This window comes from Drosophila montana, unplaced genomic scaffold (genome assembly GCF_035044405.1).
Source record: "Drosophila montana isolate Dmon_TW-CO22-7 unplaced genomic scaffold, ASM3504440v1 contig_3200_1, whole genome shotgun sequence".
NCBI classification, from domain to species: Eukaryota; Metazoa; Arthropoda; class Insecta; order Diptera; family Drosophilidae; genus Drosophila; species Drosophila montana.
Window position 1 is genome coordinate 7697917 of NW_026998080.1, and position 25182 is coordinate 7723098.

At 41.8% G+C, this 25182-nt stretch overlaps 1 protein-coding gene and 1 long non-coding RNA gene across 5 annotated transcripts in view; one reads left to right on the top strand and one right to left on the bottom strand.

The window, feature by feature from the left end:
• The window catches only part of LOC135431798 (uncharacterized), a 36683-nt gene extending 11779 nt beyond the window's left edge, over positions 1–24904 (bottom strand). The window contains exons 1-2 of one of the 3 annotated variants that reach the window (XR_010436838.1): positions 23780–24110; positions 23004–23535 (exon numbers count right to left, since the gene is read on the bottom strand). This is a non-coding gene — a long non-coding RNA (uncharacterized LOC135431798). Of the gene's footprint in view, positions 1–23003; positions 23536–23779; positions 24147–24666 lie in introns of those variants that run through there. The other 2 variants (XR_010436839.1, XR_010436837.1) reach the window with 2 other exon arrangements.
• Positions 3775–19046, top strand: 5-HT1B (5-hydroxytryptamine (serotonin) receptor 1B). 2 transcript variants are annotated; one of them, XM_064687558.1, is made up of 8 exons: positions 3775–3939; positions 13311–13444; positions 13876–13985; positions 14464–14653; positions 14714–14851; positions 15359–15694; positions 15864–16313; positions 17020–19046. In XM_064687558.1, exons 1-8 carry the CDS (start codon positions 3930–3932, stop codon positions 17116–17118), a joined length of 1467 nt encoding a protein of 488 aa, XP_064543628.1. In that variant the 5' UTR covers positions 3775–3929; the 3' UTR covers positions 17119–19046. The 2 variants fall into 2 exon arrangements, with proteins under 2 accessions (XP_064543628.1, XP_064543627.1); XM_064687557.1 differs by lacking the exon at positions 3775–3939 and adding an exon at positions 11277–11747.
• Positions 24905–25182: the final 278 nt, after the last annotated feature.

Below are 25182 nucleotides of genomic sequence, written 5' to 3' on the forward strand. Positions count from 1 at the left end.
GTTGGGCTTTAAATGGGCGCGCTCATTAAGAAAATGAATGCTAGGGTTTCCATTAAAAGTGTCAAAGTGCGCACATTAAAATATCAGCTTAAGCTGGAAAGTGCTTCTTGGCCAACTTTTGTTGCGTTTCTTTTTGGGCCTTGTTCAGACGCTCAACTTTGTTGCCTGCCTCGATTTTTATGAACAAACAAACATTAAAGACGCATAAAATGTTGACGCAGCGCAGCGCAGCTTTGTTTGCCGCTGCTCATAAAAGGACTGAGACACATGCACACACACGCACACACACGCACACACACACACACATTTATAGTGTATGTTGTCTTGTGGCAACTCATAAAACTAAACCGCAATTCATCAGTAAATTCCTTTTTTGGCCCCATCGACAACTGCTCGATAACAAATGTTGTTGTCGCTGTTGTTTTTGTTCTACATATGCGTTTGTTGTTGTTGTTGCTGTTGTTGTTGTTGTTGTTGTTGTTGTTGTTGTTGTTGCTGTTGTTGCTGGCCCCACAATAACTGAAAATAATTTAGTGCGCCGCCTGAAAATATGCTACAGTTTTATGCGGCCATAAAATGCCAGAAATTGTTTTTATTATATGTAATTATTATGTTATGCATGTGTGTGTCTGTTTGTGTGTGTGTGTCTGTTTGTGTGTTTATTGCTTATATAAAGTTGAATATGAACTGCTGATGCGCCCGTCAAACTTCGTTATATGGATACATATACTATACTTAGTTTGCCCCACGCACACGTTTAAATTCGAACTGTCAGTTTTGCTGCTTATCTGTCGCACATTTCTAAGAGCCAAATTATGAAGCTTTCTGCTTAACTTTTAGCCATTCGAAACAATGGCACAAAGTCAACAAACTTTAGCTGCAATTGGCCTTGCAACAGCAGCAACACCAGCGTGCCACTAAAATGCAGCACGTTTGCTGCTGCTGCTGCTGCTGCTGCGGTGGGGGCGGGGGGTTGGCCAGGCAGGTTCCCAGAGTTCGACTTTGTGTCACGCACTGCAATGGCAAAGCTTTCTTGTTCTTAATGCGCCCCAGCACGCACAACCACACACACACAACCACACACACAGACACAAACACAAGCTGAGATACTTTTAAACTGCAGCGCATTACGTGCTGCGAGGGTTTTGTCAGCTGCTGCAACTGCTGCAATTGTTGCTGCAAGTGCTGCTGCTGCTGCGATTGCATTACAGCTTTAACTTTCTGGCTCATTAGGATGATGTGCAGTTAGTACAGTTATTAAATGCGTAGTTAAAGGGAAAAATAACAGTGAACAGCCATTGGCAACGCGCATTCGTAATGACTCGTTGCGAACTGCAGTTGCCACACGCAAAGAAAGCGCAGAGAAATATTTAATTAAAATGTGTTTTTAATGCGCCACAATTGCTGCACCCTTCACAAGTTTTGCATTAGCTTAGCTGATTTGGCTCATCATCAGTTAATAAGCTTATGAATTGAAAAAACGGAAACATTCTATATATATCTTTATCTCTAGCTTTATATTTCTACATGAGATGCTCATAAGCTTCCGCTTATATGCCCTCATCTTGAGAAATTGACGCTGATAGGCGCGCTTAGTGCAACGTCTGCTGATAATAGAACCGGGAGATTCTTGGAATAGATCAGTTATTGTCGATTAATATTTGTATATATAAAAAAAAAAAACAACTCGTGATTTCTGGGTTTGATAGCATATGAGAGAAGAGCTGCTGATTAGACTAAAAGGTTTTGATAGACATTATTAAATGAATGTATATCTATCTTTAAAGAAAGTCTCCAATTATACATTTGCCACGCCCATTTGCCCTTCCACATTTGAGCTGTTTATGTAGCAAGAACAGATCATGTAGCAGTTGGTTTGTTTGCCTTATAAAGTTTTTACATTAACAATTGTTACTTAATTGCTAAACCTAAAACAAAAGTTTAAAACTTGAAATGTCAAACGCATCAGAATGTGCTTTTATCGCGCGACAAAGTAACACTCGCCTAGCTAAATACTCTATCTGCTGTATTTACGGCGAATGAAGTTCATTTATTGCCTGAATTTTCATTAGCCATTCAAGGGAATAAACTTAAATCAGTGCCACGCGTCGTATGCGTAATGTGAGCAGTTGTTTAGGGGCGGGAGGAGTTAGGGAATTCAGTTGTTTAGTTTATAGTAAAGCCGGAACAATTGGAACAATCAAAGTTTTATTGTTGTGCAAATATTGAATAAGGAAATGCTCAAGTGGCAGCGCCTCTCAAGAGGGGCGTGACCTCACATAAGCCACAAAGGCCGGGCCCGACTTAAAAGACAATCACAAAAGGCCGCACAAAGAATGAAGGCCAGCCAAGAGGCGGCGGATGGTTTGGAGTGGGTGAGCGGTCGGTCTGCTGACTGACCAGCAAATGAATGGACGGCGTAATAATTGCAGACGCCGGGACACATCCAAAATGTCACGTACTGGCAATAAACCGCTGCTAATTTACGATGCCCCTGGACGAGGCCAATAACAAAGCTCGCACAGCTCGACGGAAATCAAATGGGGAAACGAAGCGGCGGCGGCGGCGGCTGACCCCGCCGTCTAAGCAGGCACTTGGCCACTTGGCCACTTGGCAAGTTGATGCCCGATAATGTTGCATGAGCATTTGGAGTTCGAGCTGGTATTGAAGCTGGGTGCTTGGGCCTTGTGGCACGTTACGGCGGCTGCATAGAAATGGCCTTCAAAACGAAACGCAAATATCAAAAATGCCAATAACGCCGCATAGTAGACTTGGCTTAATGCGCATTAGATGAAGGACGCACACGAAATGGCCAAAAGAAAAAAACAATCAAAGAATCCAAAGGCACGGCAATGGACACGTACCAAGCTCTCGCTGGGCGTGGCAGTCGTGTCCAGCCCTGGTCTCAGTCGCATTGCATTAGTCATATTAAAAACTGCTTTCAAGCAAAGCTGCCTTTTAGCCCGAATAATGTGGCATTGTTGAAAGTTGCAACAAGCGCAGCTGCTGATGTAGGGAGGAGGAGTTGAAAGGCAGCCTAAAAAGTTTCTTTTTGCTCTTGGCTTTGCAGCTTCATTGAGGCGGCAACTGTGCATAGTTGTTGTTGCCACAAGCCGCACGTTTAGACGAATTTGCAACTTGCGTTTTGCGACTTGAGTGATTTAATTGCCGCACGGCGCGTTGCCAATTTGAAGGCGCAACAAATTACGTGCAACAGTTCTCAGCAGCATCAAAAGAGTATTCGAATTCGAAAAGCCAGATGCTCTTAAATTGGCGTGTAGACTTGCCCGCAAACGCCGTATAAGAGTGCGGCATGTGGCATGTGGCAGGCGCAGGCGCTGCTGCAAGTCGACACAGGAAATCAGCTGCTGCCGCCGCTTTTGCCATTTGCCAGAAACGGCCACATTGAGGCAGTTTGTCAATAGTTATGCTTGGGTATAGGTTAAAGACGCATGTGCCGCAACAGCAACAGGACACGTTAAAGAGTCGCCCCACAAAAACAAAACACACACAAGACTGATTTCCTATTTTCAAAACTACAATGCAAATGCAGCTAATCAAAAAAAGTGTTTAAACTAAATCAAAAAATTATTTATAAAAAAAATAAAATAAAAGCAATATCAAAAAACACAAATTAAACTCGAAAGTTGAAAACTGAAAACGGTTGTTAAACGTGAAAAGTGAAAAGCCCGCATAATTAGGACGAAAAATAGAAAGTAAATAAGAAAAAAGACAAACACGCACACAGCTGCAGAGATTGTGGCTGAGTTTTGAGGTTGTTGTCGCGCATTGTTGTTGTTGTTGTCGTTGTTGTTGTCGTCGCTTCGTCGTCTGTGCCACACGGCATAAATATTTATGTTGACGTATTTACCTGCGGCGCTGCAGCGTCGCTAATGAAGCGCACAAAATGAATGTGAAAGGACATAATTATGCTTATGTGTGAGTATAATGAATATAAATATATACATATAATATATATATATGTATGCATGTTAGCGTAGCGCCAAGGTCAGCGACAAGCAGCACTCCAGATCTCTCAGCAAGCCATAAATCCTTGGGGAGACAGCATTCAGCTAAGAAATACCTGAAAATTGAGAGCTGAGCGCTGCACCTCCCAAATTGGCTGAACACAAAAAGCAAATACATGTATACCCTTCCAGAAGGTATTATAATTGAGGCACCAAATGTAGTATATATATATATATTCTGTATCAGCTGCCGGGTCCACATAGCTATGTCTGTCTGTCCCTCTGCTTTTCTCTATGCAAGCAGACTTTTCTTAGATTAATCCTTCTGTTGCAGGCGGTACATAAGTCGAAATTGGATATATCGTATTACTAAATCATATATTTGCCATAGGAATGCTTGCTCGTTAATTAAGTTCCTATTTCTAAGATATCTAAACCAAAGTTTGGCATGCTCTTTAACATTAAGCTAATATATCAAGTAGCTCTATAGAAAATATCTATTAAAAATGAGTTTGTGTATGGTAATATGTTTCGTTTTGCAACAAATCTTGCCCAAACTCAGCAATTACGAGCTTCACTATGCTCCCAATATAACTTCAAACATCATATCGAATCGAACTAATATACTAATCTGTTTTATAAAGCTCCTTTAGTAAGCTCTTGTATGAAAGCACTTCAAGAGTATTTAATTTGATATTTATTTATTGATTTCTATTTATTTTTCGGCACACGACATTTCGATTTCTGTTATTGCCAGCTCGGGAGTGCATTATTGTTTTGTCTGTGCAATTGCAGTTGTTGCTCTTGTTGAGCTAATGGAAAATTGCCAGGCCTCAGGTCTTTGGCTGGTTACAAGTTTTATGGCTGCGTCCGCTTCAGTTGATTAGTTCAATTACCAACTCTAGATCTTTCTCGCCCACGCTCTCGCTCTGCACCGGAACACAATAAAGTGGAGTTGCAGGCGTTGTCCAATTAGTTGACAGGCCTGGCAAACTTTATGGCCGTGTGGCAAAGTTGGAAATGCGCTTGAGTGCAGTTTGTTGTCAGACTTATGCCATTGTCAGCAGCAGCAGCAAAGTTTTGCCACAATATCAGACGATTTCAATTTCAGATCAATTTGAGGTCCATGTCTGTCGCAGGAGTGAGACAGAGAGAGCTAATGAGAGAGGGGGAGGGGAAAAGCAAGGATATGTGCATTCAGTAGCCATTTGGCCACATAAAAGATGCATTTAAACAATTTGCAACATATTTGCCATTTGTCCAGTAAATCTGTGCATTTGAGCGCTGAGTGGCCATTGTCGAGCATTTAACAACCTAAATATAATATACATATTTAATTAAAACATTTTGCTTAATAAAAAGCCACTTCTAATTGGCACATTGTGCAGGACAACACTCGCTCAGCGCTGAGAGCGCTGCAAGGATTCAAAGTTGGCTGGCGCAATGGACACAGCACACACACACACACACGCACACACACACACGCACACACACACATTTTCAAATTTCCACACGACTAACAGAACGATAGAGAAAACCGAGGGCAGGGACAGGGAGGGGAGGGAGTTGCAGAGTTGGACTGTGCACGGCACAAAGGCTAGCAAAAGATTATGCTGACACAACGACAACTAGGTGCGCGGGCGGAAAAAGGGAGGGCGGGTGGGTGTGTCTGCTGCGGGTTCTGGCAGCATAAAAGGCGCTGCCAGTTTCAGGCATTCAACACAAAACTTTTTGTATATTTATTAGACTATGAATTAATTCAAGTGTGAGCGAGTGTGCGTGTGTGCCTGTCTATCTGTCTCTGTGTGCGAGTGGTTGTGGCCCGCGTGAAAGGATTCCGAATGCCTGACAGAGGCTGTTAAGCAAACGCGCGATTTTCGGACTTTGCTCCACTGCGAGCTGGATGCAAACGTCAGCAAAAATGATTCCTTTATTTTTTTTTTATATTTTTTAAAAATATTTTTTGTGTATTTTTGTTGTTCGTCCTTTACATGTTGCGGCTGACAAGCGCCTCCGCGCGCTGCGCCTCAGCCCTGCTCTTGTGCCTATGTACAAAATAATGCTGTACACAGCGCAGCCTTGCCATAGAGCAACAACAACAACAAGAACAACAACAACGACAACGACAACTAAGGCAAAAAACATTAGCAAACCACTCGCAGTTCATAATTAAAAGCGATTCGCACAAGGCAAAAGCAAAGTAGCAGCCAAATAAAAAGATGAGAATGGAAAACGACTATACAAAAATAATATAAAATAAAATAAAAGTTAGCGTTTAGTTGCATTTATTAATAGTCAGACGGGGACGGGGATGGGGACGGGGACGGGAATGGGACCGGACCAAGGCGTTGCATATGTGAATTGAGGGCGTGGCTTTGGTTAGCTGGGGACCGGAGGCGATTACCTTGACTATGAAAATATTTCTCACACATGAGCTGCTTGGGCGCATCGCCCTGCTATTGCTGCTATTTCTACTGCTGCTGCTTGCTGGCCTCCATTTCCCTTGTCGTTTAGCGGCATTAACATTTTGGCCTGTCTATGCAAACCCAACAGACACATACATCTATATATATACATATATAAGGCAGAACTCGCAACCCATTTGATAGCCGGGACGAGGGCTGCCACATAAATTGCAGCACTTATGTCTGCCTATGTCTATGATAACTTATTTTCATAATTTCGAAATCCCCAAGCAATATTTCTTTATGTAACAATTAGGCTAAGCTAAGCCAATAATACATCCAGACTAGCCGGTAATTTGAACCGAACTCATCTTTGTGGGTCACTTAGACATCATTAGAAATAAACTGTTTTAAATTCAACACATTTTCCACAATATTTATGAAAATAATTTTGTAAAAATTCGACATTTAATTAAATGATGAACGTGATTACAGTTATGCAAAGGTCTGTGCACAGCTGGCTTTACTGTTCAAGGCATACATATTCAAAGGTTACATGAAAAGTTCGCATTCTTCAGTTGATGGTAGCTTAAAAACTTTGCGACGTCCCCCCGGGGGTCCCAGATTTCCTCCAGTAGCAGGCAGCAGAAATTGCAGCAGACAAAGCAGCAGCAGCAGCAGAACTTGTTGTGCTCCGAACAACATTTTGAAATGAATTAAAGCGCGAATGCGAAATGGGTTTAAATAGAGGCTGCAACAAGGCAACTATCAGCTGGGGTCAGTCCTTCTGATTGACAGATGAAAAGCGAAACAGTCTGTGGCGCAGTTGAATATTTTGCTGATACACTGCACTACAAACTCTGAGCTGCAATAGCTTATAATTTACACTTTTTATAGTCAGCTGTGACAGAGCTTCAGCTTGAGAGTTATTGGCGAATCATTTTAGCTGTCATTTTTAACTTAGCTCATTGTGCTGCTGCTCTGCACTACAAACTTATAACTTAACTGATTTTAAAATATCATTTTTTATTTTATTAGCTTTCACAGCAATTGATGTGTTAATAACTAGCGGGTATTGCCCGGCCTTGCACGTGAAGCGTTTTTTTGGTAAAAATTTTAGAAAATTGAAATCTACCCAACTTGATCCCCACTTCTATTTAAAAATATGTTTCAACAGCAACGAATAAAGAACCAAGTGTTGAAATAAACGGCTTCCGCCCATAACTTGCGGTGAGAATCTTGAAGCTGAAGAATAATCTTTCGTTTATAAGCCTTTGACCCGCATTTGCCGCCCAAGAACGTATCAAATAAATTCTGTCAAAGATCTTTGAAAATGAGTTTGAAACCGATCGGACGGTGAACAAGAAAATTCTCAAATACCTGAAAGACGTATTCATTAAGTAGAGCTTTGAAAATAAGTTCGAAGCAAATCGGACACAATTTAAAAATTCACTAACCAAAAACTCAGAGTCGCACTTTCCACCAAGGAGACTTTAATTTCTCGAAAAATTTGAAACACATCTCAAATGATTTTTCGAATAGATCTTTGGAAATAAATTTGAACACGAAATGGAACCCACCAAATCTTTGACCCTCATTTCCACCAAGGAGGGATGGATTTTCCAAAAGGTGCGAAACATCCCTCAAATGAATTTAAACAAAGATCTTTGAAAATGATTTTGAGGACGATCGTATGGTAAACAAAAAAGTTCTATACAATCGTTTTTCGCGATATTTCCACGCATGCGGGTGGAATTTCTTGAAACCCCGTCTTAATAAGGTACCTACAGTGAAAATTTCAGCTTTCTAGCTCTTACGGCTTGGGCTGTGTGTTAATTATCAATCAGCCAGTAAGGACAAATAGTTTTATAAATAGATTTTTAATCAATTGGTGCTCAACACATTTTCCACAAGATTATAAGATTATTTCGACATTTAATTAAAAGCAGAAAATTAATAAGCAGCCCTCGCAGTGAGCCAGCAGTAGTTTGCTATGTCTGTGTGTATCTTTTGCTGCCTGCAACCGCACACATTTGTAAATGTGTGTGTTACACACACAAACACACACAGGCACCCACAAACACACAGACACTAATGAGAGCAAGTGTTTGTTTAGTGTTTGTTAGATTGCTGCTTGGGCGGCTGCTGGCAGTGCACCTTGACACAGACAAAGGTCACCTAATGTGTTGCATTCTCATGCACACAAAAGGGCAAGTGGTGCCGCCACACACACAGACACACACCTACATATACCCACACAGATAGAGAAGCACTCTGTGTATATTAAATGTTTACACTTATGCAAAGGCCTGCACACCTGGCTTTATTGTTCTAGGCATACATAGACAAAGGTTACATGACACACTCCCCTGTTTCAGTTGGGGTACCTCGACTTCATCCACGATTTCATCTTCCTGCAACTCTTCCGGTGCGGCTCAAGGGTCTGACATTCCGGCCCAAGTCTCAGTGGCGTGCCAGTAGCAGGCAGCAAAAATTGCAGCAGACAAAGCAGCAGCAGAAGAACTGCTGCGATAAGGTGGGGTCAGTCCAGGAGATAGACAGACAGAAAGCGAACAGACAGTCTGTGACGCAGTCAAATATGTTGCTGTTACACTGCACTACAAACTCTGAGTTGCAATAGCTTATAATTTACACTTTTATAGTCAGGTGAGAGAGAGCTGCAGCTTGAGAGTTATGGTCGAATCATTATTGCTGTCATTATACCCTGAAGCCATTAAAAATGGGTTAAAAGCGTATAATGTAGAAGGAAGCGTATCCGACCCCATAGAGTATTTATATTCTTGATCAGCATAAACAGCCGAGTCGATCTAGCCATGTCCGTCTGTCTGTCCGTCCGTCCATCCGTATGTATGAACGCAAGGATCTCAGAACCTATAAGACCTAGAGACTTGATTTGAACATAGGTTCTCCTAGTGCCCGCGCAGTACGAGTTTGTTTCCAATATTCGATAACTTGCCCCGTTTCCAAGTAATCGATAAAAATCGATAGCGAAATCCTGTTTTTGAGCAAATTTGGTAAATGATAAGAGCTAGAGTCACCAAACTTGCAATGTACCTTCTAGAATAGTATATACATATCAAGTATCTTTCATTTTACCCGCTACTTCCTCATTGCTATAAATCAAGTAAATAAACCAATTTATACTGCCCACTAATTTAAGCCACAGTTTAAATGCAATTGACTTTTTTAGAGTATACAAATATTCTATAGTACAATAAGATCTAATGTTGGAAATTTCATCAAGATCGTTTAAGAAACAAAAAAGTTATTTAAGAAAATGTGTTTTAGCTGCCCACGTGGTTGGGGAAGCTGGCGCAAATTGCAAGAATTTCTTTATACATGTAAACACACACATTCATACGCGTCTTCATGGAATTCTATCAACAGCAGTGCAATTGCAATCTTACGTTTATTAAACCTTCGACCCGCATCACGCTGTGTATATTAAATGAATAGGCTTATGCAAAGGTCTGCACACCTGGCTTTATTGTCTAGGCATACATAGATACAGATCATATGACACACTCCCATGTTTTAGCTCCGGAATAGTGGCGTTCTCAGCGCCGAGCGAGACTCCGGCTCGTAGTACACACGACGTCCATTCCGATCCACCGAGGGAGGCAGTCGACCGCCAGTAGCAGGCATCAGCAATTGCAGCAGACAAAGCAGCAGCAGCAGCAGAATTTGTTGTGCTCCGATCAACATTTTGAAATGAATTAAAGCGCAGATAATGCGAAATGGGTATTAATAAATAGAGGCTGCGATAAGGCAGCAATCAGCTGGGGTCAGTCCAGCTGATTGACAGATGAAAAGCGAAACAGTCTGTGGCGCAGTTAAATATGTTGCGAATACACTGCACTATAAACTCTGAGCTGCAATAGCTTATAATTTACACTTTTTATAGTCAGCTGTGACAGCAGCTAAAAGAGCTATTGGCGAATCATTTTAGATGTCATTTTTCACAATACTTATTGTGCTGCTTCACTGCACTAAAAACTTACAACTTAACTGCTTTTAAGATATAATTTTGTATTACATTAGCTTTCAGAGCAATTGATATATATTGATTATATATTGATAATTGCAACTTAACTGCTGCTTAGCTCAGACAAGTGTGCTGCTACACTGTGCTGCAAGCTTAGATTACAACAGTTATTTATTATTATATTCCATCTCAATCAATTAAAACAATTGCATTGAAGTGCGCTGCAAAAGTTCACATATTAGCTGTCATTTCGCATTAAACAAGTAGCTGTTACACTGCACTACAAACTTTTAAAACACTTGCTTTGATATAATTAAAAAATTGACTTTAAGCTATAGTGAGAGCGCGATTCTACTTTGTGGCTAAATCATATTAGGCGCACTTTAAATTTATTTGGCCATTTTATTTTTAGCTACTTTTGACCACGTTATGATCTATGCTGGTGACAGAGACTGTTGGCCAAATCAAATAAATTTTTTATTTTTTCTCTGTTGCCAGTTGGTTGTTGTTGTTTTTGATTTTTTTTTTTGCCCATGGTTTTTGCTTTTGCTATTCAACTGACAGTCTGTCTCACTCCCGCCATTTCAGTTTACGTGTTAAGTGCTTGGCAAGCACGATTAAGGCGCTTTATCACCCGCAACAACGGCAGCAACACGAACGACAACAGCGGCAACTGAAACAAAATCAACAGCAACAGCTGCGACACCAGCAACATCAGCAGCAGCAGCAACAAAGGCGCTTACGGCGAGCCTTGTCGCAGCAACAACATCAACAACAGAAGCAGCAGCAGCAGCAGCAACAACAGCAGCAGCAGCAGCAGCAACTGTTTTAAGCACTCGCACATACATTGACACGCCCACTGGCAAAAGTGGGCGTTTAGTAACAAGCAGCAACAAGAAAAATAACAACAACAGCAACAGTAGCAACTCGTGTACATTATGCTGAGCACAATGACAACGCCAGCCACAATGCTCGAGTTTGGGGCAATTGGTGATGTTCCAAGCATTCTGGAAATAGAACTGCCAGCAATATTGTTCAATGAGAGCCTCTTCATTGAGCTGAATGGCAGCCTGACCCAGCTGGATGGCAGCAACATTAACCAAAACAACTGGAACATCATCAACAGCAGCAATATCAGCAGCAATATCAGCAGCAGCAACATCACCAGCAACGGCAGCAACATCAGCAGCAGCAGCAGCAACAACAGCAGCAGCGGCAGCAACAGCAGCAATGCAGGCGGCAACATAACCCAACTGGAGGAGGCGCAACGTGCCGCCAATGAGCGTGCCGCAGCCGAGTTCTGGCTGCTGGTCAAAATGATTGCCATGACCGTTGTGCTGGGCCTAATGATACTCGTCACCATTATAGGCAAGTAACTGAAAACTCTATCAAAATTACATTTAAGTCTTAAAGCAGCTGCTGCCATTTGGGTGGGCGGGCATGCTGCCAGATTTGGCTGGCCGTTAAATTATTCTCACAATTTATGCCGCCCGGGGAATTTGGTGCAAAAGTTTCCATATCGCCGCCGATGTGAACTGTAAATGAAGTGAAATTTATGATGCAGAAGATTTTTATTGCGCTGCTTGAAAATTTTATTGATTTTCGGCTTACGAAGATGATTTGCTGCCTGCTGCCAGCTGCCTGAAGTTGGGACTGGGGCTGGTGCTGGGGCTGGGCTTGGGTGGGGGCAACTAGGCAGCGAGCGTGGCAACTTTTGCTTAGAGCGCGTTAAAAAGCTTTGCGTTAAACGTCGCACTTAGGCCAGGCCAGAGTTGCGCGTGAAGCGAAAGAATCGCCTGGGAGTCCTTGCCAGCAAGGACAAACAATGTTACAAAATGTTTGCCTTCTTTTTTTATATATTTTTTTTATGTACACATTTGTTTTTTTTTTGTTTTGAAATTTCTTTTTCTGTTGGCATTGACACGTGAAAAGCTATTAAAAGCGCGCCAAGGCGTCAAATGGAAATTGCGCAAACACACACAAGTGCAAAAGCCAACACATACGCACACGCAAACGTAGGCACATGTGTGGCACACGCGGCGTATGCGCAACATCCTGACTGGCAAGGGTAACAGCATATGCAAATGCATTTCTGGCACGAGCCAAGCGACGACAAAACGTTTTGATAAACTGCCGACAAGCAGACATCAGACAGCAGACAACTAGAAAGCCCAGACAGACAATCGGCTGGCAGCTCGGAGGACTGGGGCAACACACTTTTAGATGCCGCCGTGGCAATTACAATTTGCCAAGCTGCATCATTTGCATCACACAGAGATTGGCAGCACACTGCCAGCACCTCTTCCCCGCCCCCTCTCGTTTCTCGTTTCTGCATCTGCACCAGGTTGGGGCATTCATGAGCTATCGCATGCACGATTGCCTGCAATTAGAGGCGAGGCGACTCTGGACAGCTCTTTGGCAGCAGAGAGTGTGCCGCTGATTGATTTCAGCATAGTTAAACAGTTCGGCCAATGCCAGTGACTACTTTTGATGACACTTTAAGAATGTTGTTCAAACAACTGCAGCTGCAATCAAAGTTGCAAGTTAATTGAACTTCTCATGTATGTCCCAAAAGTCAATTATTTGTTCCTAAGAGAGTCTCAACATTTGATTTATTTAAATGAATCTGATTCGATAACAGCTGCAACTGCATTTAGTTGAGCCCTGCTCAAAATTAAATACCAACGAGCTAACTAATTTCCGTAGCTATGCAACAGTTCTTGGCTAAATATAACAGGCAGCTTGGCTGGATTAAGAAGAAATTCATTGAATGACACTTGAGTCAAAGAAATGTTCCCAGTCACATGAAGAGCAATTTGTAGCTGATTTTCCCATATTATCGGAACCATATGAAATTAATTTTATGATTATGTTATATTATTATATTATATAATGCTATTTTATATATTTTTTCACTTTCTTGTGCATCAGGCAATGTATTTGTGATTGCTGCCATTATACTGGAGCGCAACTTGCAAAATGTAGCTAATTATTTGGTCGCATCTCTGGCAGTTGCTGATTTATTTGTTGCCTGTCTCGTCATGCCGCTTGGCGCCGTCTACGAGGTAAGTCGTTGCTGTTGTTGTTGTTGTTGTTGTTTTTGTAGATTGTTGTTGTAGATTGTTGTTAGTCTTGTGCAACTGCTTTGTTGTCGCCAGCAGTTGTTGCAACTGCTACAGCACAAACTTCATTACCCTAATGGAAACTTCGGATGAAAAGCGTGCAAATGAAATTACGAGCAAAGAGTTGACTTTGCCCTGCAGAGAGTGTGTGAGGGAGAAAGACCCTGTGTGTGTGTGTGTGTGTGTGCCCTTGTGTATGTTTGTGTGTGTGTGTGTGTGCGTGCTTATGCGTAATGAGCCATTGCGCGTTGTTAATTGTCAAATTGCGTCATCTTGGCAAGCAGTGAGGCAATGACATAATTTAATTGCATTTACTCCCGCCGGCAAACACTGAAATTTCATGTCCTTGCACTCGTCTAACCCAAACAACACAGATAAGCAATGGCTGGATTTTGGGGCCGGAACTCTGCGACATTTGGACATCGTGCGATGTGCTCTGCTGCACGGCATCCATACTGCACCTGGTGGCCATAGCAGCGGACAGGTGAGTTGTATAGCGAGCGTGGTCAGCAATTCGTTACTCGTTACTCGCTACTTTATCAAACTCTTTGCTTGTTACTCGCATTACTTGTTACTCATAAATCGTTACTCGCTTAATTATCACATTTTATTTTTACTCGTTTTTATTTTACTCGTTACTCGCAACTTATTTCTCGTTACTCATTGCTCGTTTCTCGACACTCTCGTCGCGTTAGTCGTTTACTTTACTTTATCACTTTTATGAACTTGTTTAGTTATTTTTCGTGATTCTTTACTCGCCACTTTATCGCTACCCATGAATTTCCCTTTCGTTACTCATTATCCGTTTTATTCCACTTTTTATTCGATACTCGCTACTCGTTACTCGATAATCTTTGATTGCTACTCGTTACTCGTCACCCGCTTAATCACAGTTTTTGCTCGTTACTCGCTTTCGTTACCCGCTAATTTACCACTCACTTTCCCATCTTGCTGTTGCTCAGATATTGGACCGTTACGAACATTGATTACAACAATTTGCGTACGCCCCGTCGTGTCTTCATTATGATATTCTGCGTGTGGTTTGCCGCTTTGATAGTGTCGCTGGCGCCGCAGTTTGGCTGGAAGGATCCAGATTATATGAAGCGCATCGAGGAGCAGCATTGCATGGTCTCGCAGGATGTGGCCTATCAGGTAGCCGTCCGCATTAGTCATGTCGTGGCGTTTTCGCTATTTAATCCTTGTCTACTGCAGATATTTGCCACATGTTGCACGTTTTATGTGCCGTTGCTGGTCATTTTGTTTTTGTACTGGAAAATCTATTTGATTGCAAGGAAGCGCATTCAGCGTCGCACACAAAAGTCCTTCAATGTGACGCTAACTGAAACCGAGGTGAGCTATCCAAAAGGGAAATGGGACAGGAAATGGGTTCTGGTCACAATTAATGTGATAAATTTCTGCTAGTTCCGGCTTGACAAATGTTAAATAATATAACGCATACGCAGCGAGCGCCGTCTAATGAAATTTGAGCTTGTCGGCTTGTAGCCATAATGAGCGTGTCATTAACTGAAATGATAATGGCGAATCCTTTGCTAGCCATTAGGGCAGGCCCAAGTAAGCACTTGAAGCAGCCAAAAAGTTCGCAGTCTAGGATTTATGCCACGTTCCGTGAGTCTGTGTGTGTGGGCGTGGCATTTCGCTGAAAGAACACTATTTGTACCGTGCAAATGTATAGCTAAAAGCAAAATGTGCCCTAGGGGAGCAACTAGAAATGCTTAGACAGGTTCTAAATCAAACACGTAAATAGCTCAATGGGCAAATGGAATGGGCAAATGGCATAAAAGTAAGGGGGCGCATGAATTTTCAACTGTAACAGGAAAATATAATTAAATTTTCCAGTGCGATTCCACGGCGCGTGACGTGCACAAGGAGCGCGGCAAACGGCGCGTGGCTAAGCGTGAACAGGAACGCGAACTGCAAGACACGGAAAATGGCATCGGGCAGCTGCAGCGACACCCACGTAAACGCATGAAGATTTGCTTTGGACGCAACTCGAATACGGCCAACATTAGGGCTGGCTCCGAGGGCGCTGTGGCCCGCTCGATGGCCGCAATCGCCGTGGACTTTGCCAGTTTGGCGATAACGCGCGAGGAGACGGAGTTCAGCACCAGCAACTACGACAACAAGAGCCACGCGGGCACCGAGCTTACGACCATATCCAGCGATGCGGATGACGTAAGTAGCTGCAGTGCTGGAACTGGGCAGCTGGACAGCTGGGCGACTGGTCAGCAGCTCAACCGTTCACAATATGACGCTAATTGTTTTTATTTGTTTTGTGTGCGCACCTTTTCTTTCCATCTCTTTGTCTTCCAATTCTTTGCTCGTTCTCTTTCTTTCTTTCCAGTACCGCACGAGCAACGCTAACGAAATCATAACGCTCTCCCAGCAGGTGTCCAGCACCACACAGCAGCATCTAATAGCTTCGCATCTGAATGCCATTACGCCACTGGCGCAGTCCATCGCCATGGGTGGTATTGCAGCCGGCAAGCAGACGGCAGCGGCAGCAGCAGCAGGAGGCGGCACCAGTCCCATTGGAGCTGGTGTTGGCAAGGGTGTGCTGGCGAGCATTGCCAATCCACACCAGAAGCTGGCCAAGCGACGCCAGCTGTTGGAGGCGAAGCGGGAACGGAAGGCAGCGCAAACATTGGCCATCATCACCGGCGCCTTTGTCATTTGTTGGCTGCCCTTCTTTGTTATGGCGCTTACAATGAGCCTGTGCAAGGACTGCGAAATTCATCCAGCAGCTGCATCCCTCATCCTCTGGCTGGGCTACTTCAACTCCACGCTCAATCCGGTACGTAAATGGGTTGCAATCGAAAAGACCAACAGATTTGTCCAACTGTCCATGGCAATACGTCAATGATAAAGGGGAACAGTTCTTTGTCTGAGTGTAACAAATGAGTCTAGTTTGAATAATTCTCATTGGATGATTGATCTGCTATGGATGCAAATGCACCCATGAAGCCAGCTAAAACTTATCATTATTTCTGGCAATTGTTCAGCTCTTTTAAATCAGCAATCCAGACGAAACAAAAAATCAAGCTAAATGGACGAATAGCATATTTTCTTTACGCTATTCCAATTGGCAGATTGAATAGCTGAATGTGTCAATCGAACATCGCGTAAAAACTATTTCATATTTGTGGCCATTTTTCAGCTGCATAAGCTTAGAATTCAAAGGCTGATAATGGTGCGTTCAACATTAGATTGATTAGATTCAATCATTGATCAAATACAGCCTGCTATTTACAATAAGCATAGACCCAAAACTGAACAAATATATTGAAGTTAACTCTCATCGTAAGATCGACAATCTATTTAACTCTAACTTTATCGAATACATCATACAGAAACTGCTAAATAGCGAATTCCAATTGGACGATTGACTATGTTCAGGTCATCCAATTGGATTTCCACATAATTAAGCTACGACTGTGCAGAGGCTAAATTTCTATTTACAATCTTTCCTCTTCCCGGAATCTTATCATTATGAACAACAGGTCATCTATACCATCTTCAATCCAGAGTTCCGACGCGCCTTTAAGCGCATTCTTTTCGGCCGAAAGAATGCGGCACGTGCGCGCAGTGCGAAAATTTGATTTCAACTGAAAACCAACGAGGACCAGTATCTGTAACTCCTAACAAAAGGTGAAAGCGAAAGTTACTAAGCTACGGCACAGGCATTAAGGCCCCACGCAAATATAGACTCAACAGATTTCAACTCAAACACCAACCGATTAAGTGGTATGTAAATACAAACGATAAGAGAAATGTATATGGAAATGGTCATGTGGAATATGGAATTGACATTGGGATTGCATTAGATTATAGATTAGTTAGGCATATTTGTAGTTGTAGTTGTAGCGCGTTTAACGATGTTTTAGCAGCGACAATCCTAAGTACATGTACTCTATAAGTAATTCCTAACCTACCTTAACGAGTAACACACACGTGCCCCAAAATAGCAACCGCAAAACCAAGAAACCAACAAAGCAAATAAATTAAAAAACAAAAACAGAACAATTTTTATATGTTATTTAGAGGTGTTAGCTGTAAGAACTCTCACACACAAATACACACACAGAATTGATTGTATTCGTATACGTATTGTAGTTGATATATATATATATATGTATATGTATGTGTAATCTATAATGTTTTTAAAGTCTTCCCTGTGTCTTAAAGAATTATGTAAAACTTAAAATATATTGATATATAGATATTTGGAAGATTGGCAATATTTGTTTAGTATGCGTGTGTAGAGCAGAGTCTACAACAACCTGCCCATATCTTCCGTTAATGAAAAGGCTGGGTCCAAAACTTTGTACGCTTTCAACTTCTGTGTTAGTTCCACGTGTTGCGCGCCTTTAGCATAAGCCCAGAATAACTTTTGTTCGCGCTCAATTAATAAGCTTACAAAATGAAAACAAAAAGAAAACATATAAAATCGGCTTGCCGACGATTAAATACTTTTGCAGAAAGGTTCATAAAAAAAAAACACAATATTCAAATGAATTTTTTCGGAGGAGTTATACGACATAGCAGCTATATGATATAGTTCTCTGGTCCGCTCGACTACAAAGGATTTATGAACAGTTTAATGTCTATACTTGAAATAGATTAATCCAAATTTAATACTCAAAACTATATTAATGAAGGGCGCGAATGTAGTTTCAATGAATTACACGATGCCTCACGAAAATAGAAGACCTTCTGCAAGGGTATAATAAAGGTAACATTTAAATTAGGCACGTCGCAACAGAATTTGTAACGAATTTACACACACTTACACACACAATTTTAATATCTGAGTGTACAAATTCCTGAGCATAAAATTCAAGAAACCAGAAAATGGAAAATTAAAAACAATATATATATATGTAGATATTTTGTCTGCTGTAATTGTATAATCAAACAATGTGAGAATGTTTGTTATTCGACTAACTAGCATATGCGTTCATGCACCCATTTATGCACACGATGATGAGTATGTGTGAGTAGCACTCACACACTGTTGAGCTGGCAAATAACTAAAAGTCAAACTTTTGCTAAATATTCCCCGAACTGCGTAAGCCAACTGGCAACTGGAGTGGCATGCAGCCAAAAATACAAAAAGCAAAAAAACCGCAAAGTGCTGAAACGGACAACATTTACACACAAGCACACACACACACACCTATCTATATATATATATATATGTGTATATATACTATGTATTGCAAATGAACTTGCAGCTTGGTAACTAACTGTGCAACAACAATTGATATTAGCAGTTGGCTGCAGCTGTTGCAGTTGCAGCAACTAATACGAATACGCTTCGATGTGCATATTAAATATAACTGTATACATATTAAATCATATGCTATATATATATACTCGAACTACTCATATGTTTAGCTAGTAAGTACTAGCAGGTAAGCCTTGCATATGTATGTGTTTATGTGTGTATATTTGTAATTGTCTGCGTGTCATTGCAATTTCTCGATGTGTACTTGATGTCAAAGTTATTAAAATTGTGTTTTATCAAGCTCGAGTGTGTTTTATTTAAATTTTGGATACACACACACCCGCGCACATACACACCGCAACAGCCGCCGTGTTGTTTGGGCAGTTTGAATGTTTGCACTCAACTCAAAATTGACAAACTTTTCATGCCCCGTCAACCGCACGCACGTTGGCAAATGCCAGCGCATTCAAAGGCCAAAGTTCAAGTGCACATGTCAACTGTGTATGGTTCTACGTTTCGGATTCGGAGTCCGATTCGTATACGCTGCGAAAGGGGCAACTGTGTGGCAACAGCGCTGCGTGTGTGTCATGGAGATGGATTACGCATTGGCATTATCAACACCGGAACAGGCAAAAGCCGACAAATGGCCCAGAAATTGCTGTTGCTTCCAATGACAAACAACCAGCAGCAGGGAGCAGGCAGCAGGCACCAAGCGCCCTAAAACAACGACAGCAACAACAACAGCTAAAAAATCGATACATCATGCAATGCTCGCATTACACAGGCTGCCAGTAGGATTCGAGTACTCGCACTCGCACTCGCACTCACACTCGTATTCATACTCTATTCGAGTTATTCTTTTGCTTGTTTTGCTATTGCTAACATTGTCAATGCTTCTGCTTGCAACAAATGCCACTACAAAAAGCGGAACTTATCAGGTGCCAGCAGTTGCAGCCGACAAACAAAGCCTAACCTTTTGCAGTTTACAATTGAAGCATACTCTTCCACAATCCATTAATAGTTTACAACAGGCTGCCAGGCAAATTATTAATTTTTTTTCAGATTAATCTTTGGAAGAGCTCATCTTTTGTTCATGCCCAATATGTTCAGTCTGGCTCTCAAAGATTAGAATAAATAGATTTTTCACACTTTGAGCTGTCGAGACGGAAAGTGTCCACAAACTTAAGCTTTAAAACGGTGGAAGATACAGATTCTCGCACGTCCCATGGTAAACATGGAATAAGTATTAAATAAAAAAAAAGAGTATTAAATAACGAGAAACAGAGAAAGAGCATTCATGTATCACAATCAAGCATGCCGCTCGACAATCTTGCGTCCTGCATAAATATTTGCCAACACTTTTCATTTCCTGCCATCTCAAGGATGTGCTCATAATCAATAACTCTGGACATATATACACGAAAAAAAGGAGATAACAGCAACATGCGCAACAACTAAATACACTATCGAAAGTAATTGTTGCCTCTGCCCAATGCGCTGTTAAACGTTAGTTGTACATAAACATAAAATTCTTAAACATTGGCTAATAATTTTAAAAAAAAGTTCTATCTGATTATTTCATTTATGACTACATAAATAAATAAAACGTGAATCTTAATTAAACAAACATCTTTAGCTGAGCCCTGTTTTGACTTTTGTTTCTTGCGTATGTGTTGTAATATGTACAGATGAGGTAAATATCTAGGCAAATATTAAAAAAACTTGCCTATAATAAATTTATTAATTCTTGATAATATATGCTCGCATATATTTATTCATTTTCTTTCTTTTCTTTTCTTCAACCATATTGCCCCCTTCTGCCGGAAACTATAATAAAAACCATTAAATTCGTAACATTTTTAAAATAACTCTCGCAGCTTTTTGGCATATGCATAATTCATATGGCTAACGAAAAAAAGCTGTTTGAAAAATCAATCAATAACTGTGCGTAGTACCTGACAATAGTAGCTCATGTAGATTTCGGGGAATCCAATAAGCCTCGTCAAAAGCCACAGCCGCAGGACATAAAAGCCACAAAACCCAATGCTTCAAATATGCAACAGCATATGTGTGTACATTTGTGTGTGTGTGTGTGTGTGTGTTTGTGTGTGTGTGTGTGTGTGTGTGTGTGTGTGTGTGTGTGTGTGTGTGTGTGTGTGTGTGTGTGTGTGTGTGTGTGTGTGTGTGTGTGTGTGTGTGTGTGTGTGTGTGTGTGTTTGTTGCATGTGTAAATATGCGTGTGCCTTTATTAGCCACTACACATTATTAATAAACTTCGCTCTCTCTCTCTCCCCCTCATATAATGTCAACAGAATGCGTTTTATTAAAAAATATCTTAGCCCCCCTGCGAAAAATTTGCCATAAATCGAATAAATATCGTTTGCGCTTCGAGTGGCCACTCACACAGGCCGCATGGAAAGTGGTTAATATGCCACATGAGTGGCGGCACGCTGTTTGCTTGGGCAACATTTTGAGGCCTGCGCGAATCGTCTTAAAAACTTTGCCAGCAATTCGAAGGGTATTAAAAGTAGTTAAATGGCTGATTATAAACGCTGTGAAGGGAGCTGGCAAAAACTTGCCTGCCAAAAACTTGGACGGCTACGTATCTATAAGATACTTTCAGCAGACATACTTAAAGCTACTTCACTGGGTTTGAACATGTGTGTGTGTGTGTGTGCAAATAACACTCGCTGGCTGCCAGGACTGTAAGTACATAGTGGCATGCCGCGTGTGTATGTGTGTGTGTGTTAAGCAAAGTTGTAATTGAATTGCAGCGAACGTGCGCAAATTGCTTGAAATGATTAAGAGCTTATGGCGCTGTATTAGTTCCAAGGACTAAAACGACTTAGAGCAGGCAATTAAAAGCAACGTTCCACGCGCCAATCGACCAGGCCAAAAGGCAGTTAGTTCTAGAGACACAAAGCCAAAGCTTTGATTATATTGATAGCCGCAGCTCCGATAAAGAAAATAAGACATCAGCTGCGGGCGCCGCACAAAAGTATGCTATAGTTTTTGAGTGGGTGGGTGTGTGTGTGTGTGTGTGTATGTTGTGTGTGTGTGTTAACTGCAGTTGCAGCAGCGCTCGCTGAATGTGCCCCCAAGCAGCCATAATGGCAACACTAACAACAACAACAAGGACAAGCGCTGAAACGCGTTTATTAAAGCGCTGCAGGTAAAAAAAACAGCTCGTAAAACGCGCAAAACATAAAAAGTAAATTTACAACCACACTGTGTGCTTGTGTGTGTGTTTTGAGTGTGGCAACAAACTCATTTTGAAGTTGTTGACACCGCATAGGTAGCCAAGCACTTGTCACTTTTGTACCCAGCACCACAGAAGCTGCACACAAAGCACCACCCGACAGACAAGTTGGGCCCGGCTGAAGTCTTTGCAAATTGCGGTCAAGTGCACTTTCAATGCCTTTGAAACTTGCGCCACATCGCGCTGGTGCAGGGCGACGCTGAAAGGCAGCCAAGCTGGCAGTTGCCTGGCAGCAAGCAGCAAGCAGCACGCAGGACGCAGGACTTCAGCCTGCCACTTAAATGCAAGCAAAAGATAGCAATCAAACATAGCAGCCGCACTAATTGCAGCGACAAAATATGCGTTAATTAAGAAGAATATTAACAGGTAGTCAGGCTATTAAAATCCGAATACCCTGGAAAGTGCCCAATTCCAGGGAATGCGAATGGGCTGCTACTGGACAGAGCTCAATTCCATGTTACGCAAATAAACTTGTACTGGGAAAGAGTCTAAAACCAAGGTATGCGAATAGACTGATAGTGGAAAGAGCCCAATTCCAGGGAAAGCGAATAGACTGTTACTGGGAAGGAGTCCAATTCTAGGAAATTCTGGTAACCTAACCAACAGACTTGAACAAAATAATTAACAATTTATAGCCTTGGCATTTTTGGTAAAAGTTCTCAACTATTTTTGTATAGTATTGTAAGCTGCCCGAATGTGTGTAAGCTGTTAGTGTTGTTAAAGCAAAAGTAAGCAAATTCTATGCGGTAGAAATAGTTGCTTTTAACAACTCTTAATTTATAGCATTTTGAAGTTTGTTTAAGGTACTAAAATAATATGATTTTGTATTCACTTGCATAATTTGTAATTTTTGGGTACGTTTGGCAACACTAGGTGCCGCTGCTAACACTTAAGAGTCATTTGTCATATTTATAGTAAATGCAAATGAATATTGCTCTGATATATGCAAGCAATTGCAATAGTATTTACATAGTAGAGTAGTTAGTTTAAAAACTTACCTGCTTTAGTTTTAATCAAGAAGCAAATTCTAATAAATTCTCCAGTGTATGTTATTTACAAGACATCTCAAGAGTTTGTAGCTATAGCTATAATAGTACTAATATGAACTAAATAGAGAATGTTTCGTATAACATGTCGTTACCTGCTTAGAGTCTAATCAAATACCAGAATGCGTCAAATCTTATCATCCTCCTTTCAGTTGGCACGTGCGTGTTTTTTAAGTCCGTGTGTCCATGTGCAGCGCTCCTTCTGCTTCGGTTGCTGCTCGTGGCACGCTGACAACTTGAGTAAAATGGCAAAAAGGACACGTACGTAATGAACACCAACACGTACGCAGCAGCGACAACGTTTGGGGCTTAAAGTTTCAGCTGCCCAACTTGCACATGCTCCAATCCCTTCGGCTAAGCAGCACCAACAAACAACCAGCAGGGAGAAAAAACTAAAACTTGCTGCAAACTTTGCAGCATCAATTGTTTCTTCCTTTCTTTTTTTCTTGCTTGGTACAGTGATCTCTCGTCGATTGGCCTTTGCCTGAAATTGAAATCTGTTAATAATTTTCTGTTAACATTTCTAGGTTCGGCTTACAATAACTAATATAAATAAAATATATAACTTTTTAAAAATTTAAGCTTCGGTTTGGGCTGTACGTTAATCACAAATCCGTCAGACGATCTATCAGTCAGCCAATCTGGACAGCTTTCCAGCACGCAATCATAAATGTTTACACTAAAATAATAAATCTAATACAAACAGAACTTTTAGCAATTCAACAAACCTCTTTGAAACGGAAATGTTGATTTTATCGAGCGACCACTGTAGCTGTTGCCAGTCAGGCAGCTTCTGCTGCTGTTCCTGCTGCTGCTTCTGCTGCTCGAAGGGCGTTGGGGCACGTTGGTGTTGGCGAAGTGGGCTGTGCAGCCGGCGTGACGCACAGCGGAAGTTGCTGTCGACTGTTGCATTTTTCGATCTGGGCAGCAAGTTTTTGCGACTTGCTGCTTTTGTTGTTATTGTTGATGTTTTTGTTGCTGCTACAAGTGCAGTTTGCTTAATTTTTATGCAACATGCATATGTATGTGTGTGTGTGTGTGTGTGTGTGTGCGCGCTTGTTGGTTTTACATATTTACTTGGCAAACACTTGCGTAAACGCGGCATTTGCTATCGCTCGCTAGCAGGCAGGCAACTACCCTGCCCACCCCTTACCAAGCTACCCCCGCTCCCCACCTCTCCCTCACCTTACGCACAAGTTTGGCGCACTTGGCCCAAAAGTTTTTCGCCTAGCTGCGGCCTTGGCTAAGTTCAGCTACTGACATTGTGACTTCCGTGCCCAGCACGAAACGCAGCAACGGCCCCTCTAGCCACGCCTCCGCCCCCTCGCCAACCGTACCATCGCACTCAGAGACCGTGCTCCTTCAAGTCGCGATAAATGAACATGAAATTGAAATTTAATGTAGCGCAGCCGCATTCTGCATTATGATTTGCACATGGTGTGCTGCGAGGAGGTGGCGGGGGTGCGGGCGGATTGGCTGCGGGCGGTAGAGCAAGCAATACAAATTGTGCCACAATGCACTTTGGTGCCGCGGGCCCGCGGCAACTGACAAAAGCCGCAGATTGCAAGGACCCAACGAGCAGCAATTTGCGCGTCCAACCTGGCCAGAGGCTTACACATTTTCCATTGGCCAACTCTGCTTGCATGGTTTCTGAATTCCCAATGTAATTGTTGCACAAATTAATTAAATTCAAGTTGCTTTTAAATGTTTTCAATGGTTTTTCACTTGCACATTGTTTTTATTCACCACTTGTATTATCACTAGTGTGACCAGTTAACGCGATCATTTAAATACCCCCATCAAATACTTTAAATACCAAAGAAGCTTCTGCTCGCTTTCCAGAGCTGTTAAGTTTAAAGAGCGAGTGCAGTTCTAGCAGAATGCATTGGCTGTAAGTGAACTTTTAGCATCTGGCTGTTAATAACATGTAGCGGCTAGACTTGATCTATTTGCACTGTTAACAGTAAAAGCTGCTATTAGACGACTGCTTTAGCGCTGTTATCAGATTGTGGCCAGTTAGCAGCTGATTAAATTAAAGCTCGCAAAATAAACAAACTGACGTTCATACTTAATTAAAATTATATATATTAATAAAATACCGCACAAAATATGAAATCACAGCCAAGCCCCA

What these genes read in the sequence shown, in the direction of transcription:
- 5-HT1B (XM_064687557.1), top strand. Translation starts at nt 11,318, where the DNA reads ATGCTGAGCACAATGACAACGCCAGCCACAATGCTCGAGTTTGGGGCA. An exon ending in GATACTCGTCACCATTATAG is followed by an intron (nt 11,748 to 13,310) that starts GCAAGTAACTGA and finishes CTTGTGCATCAG; the next exon opens with GCAATGTATTTGTGATTGCT. An exon ending in TGACGCTAACTGAAACCGAG is followed by an intron (nt 14,852 to 15,358) that starts GTGAGCTATCCA and finishes TAAATTTTCCAG; the next exon opens with TGCGATTCCACGGCGCGTGA.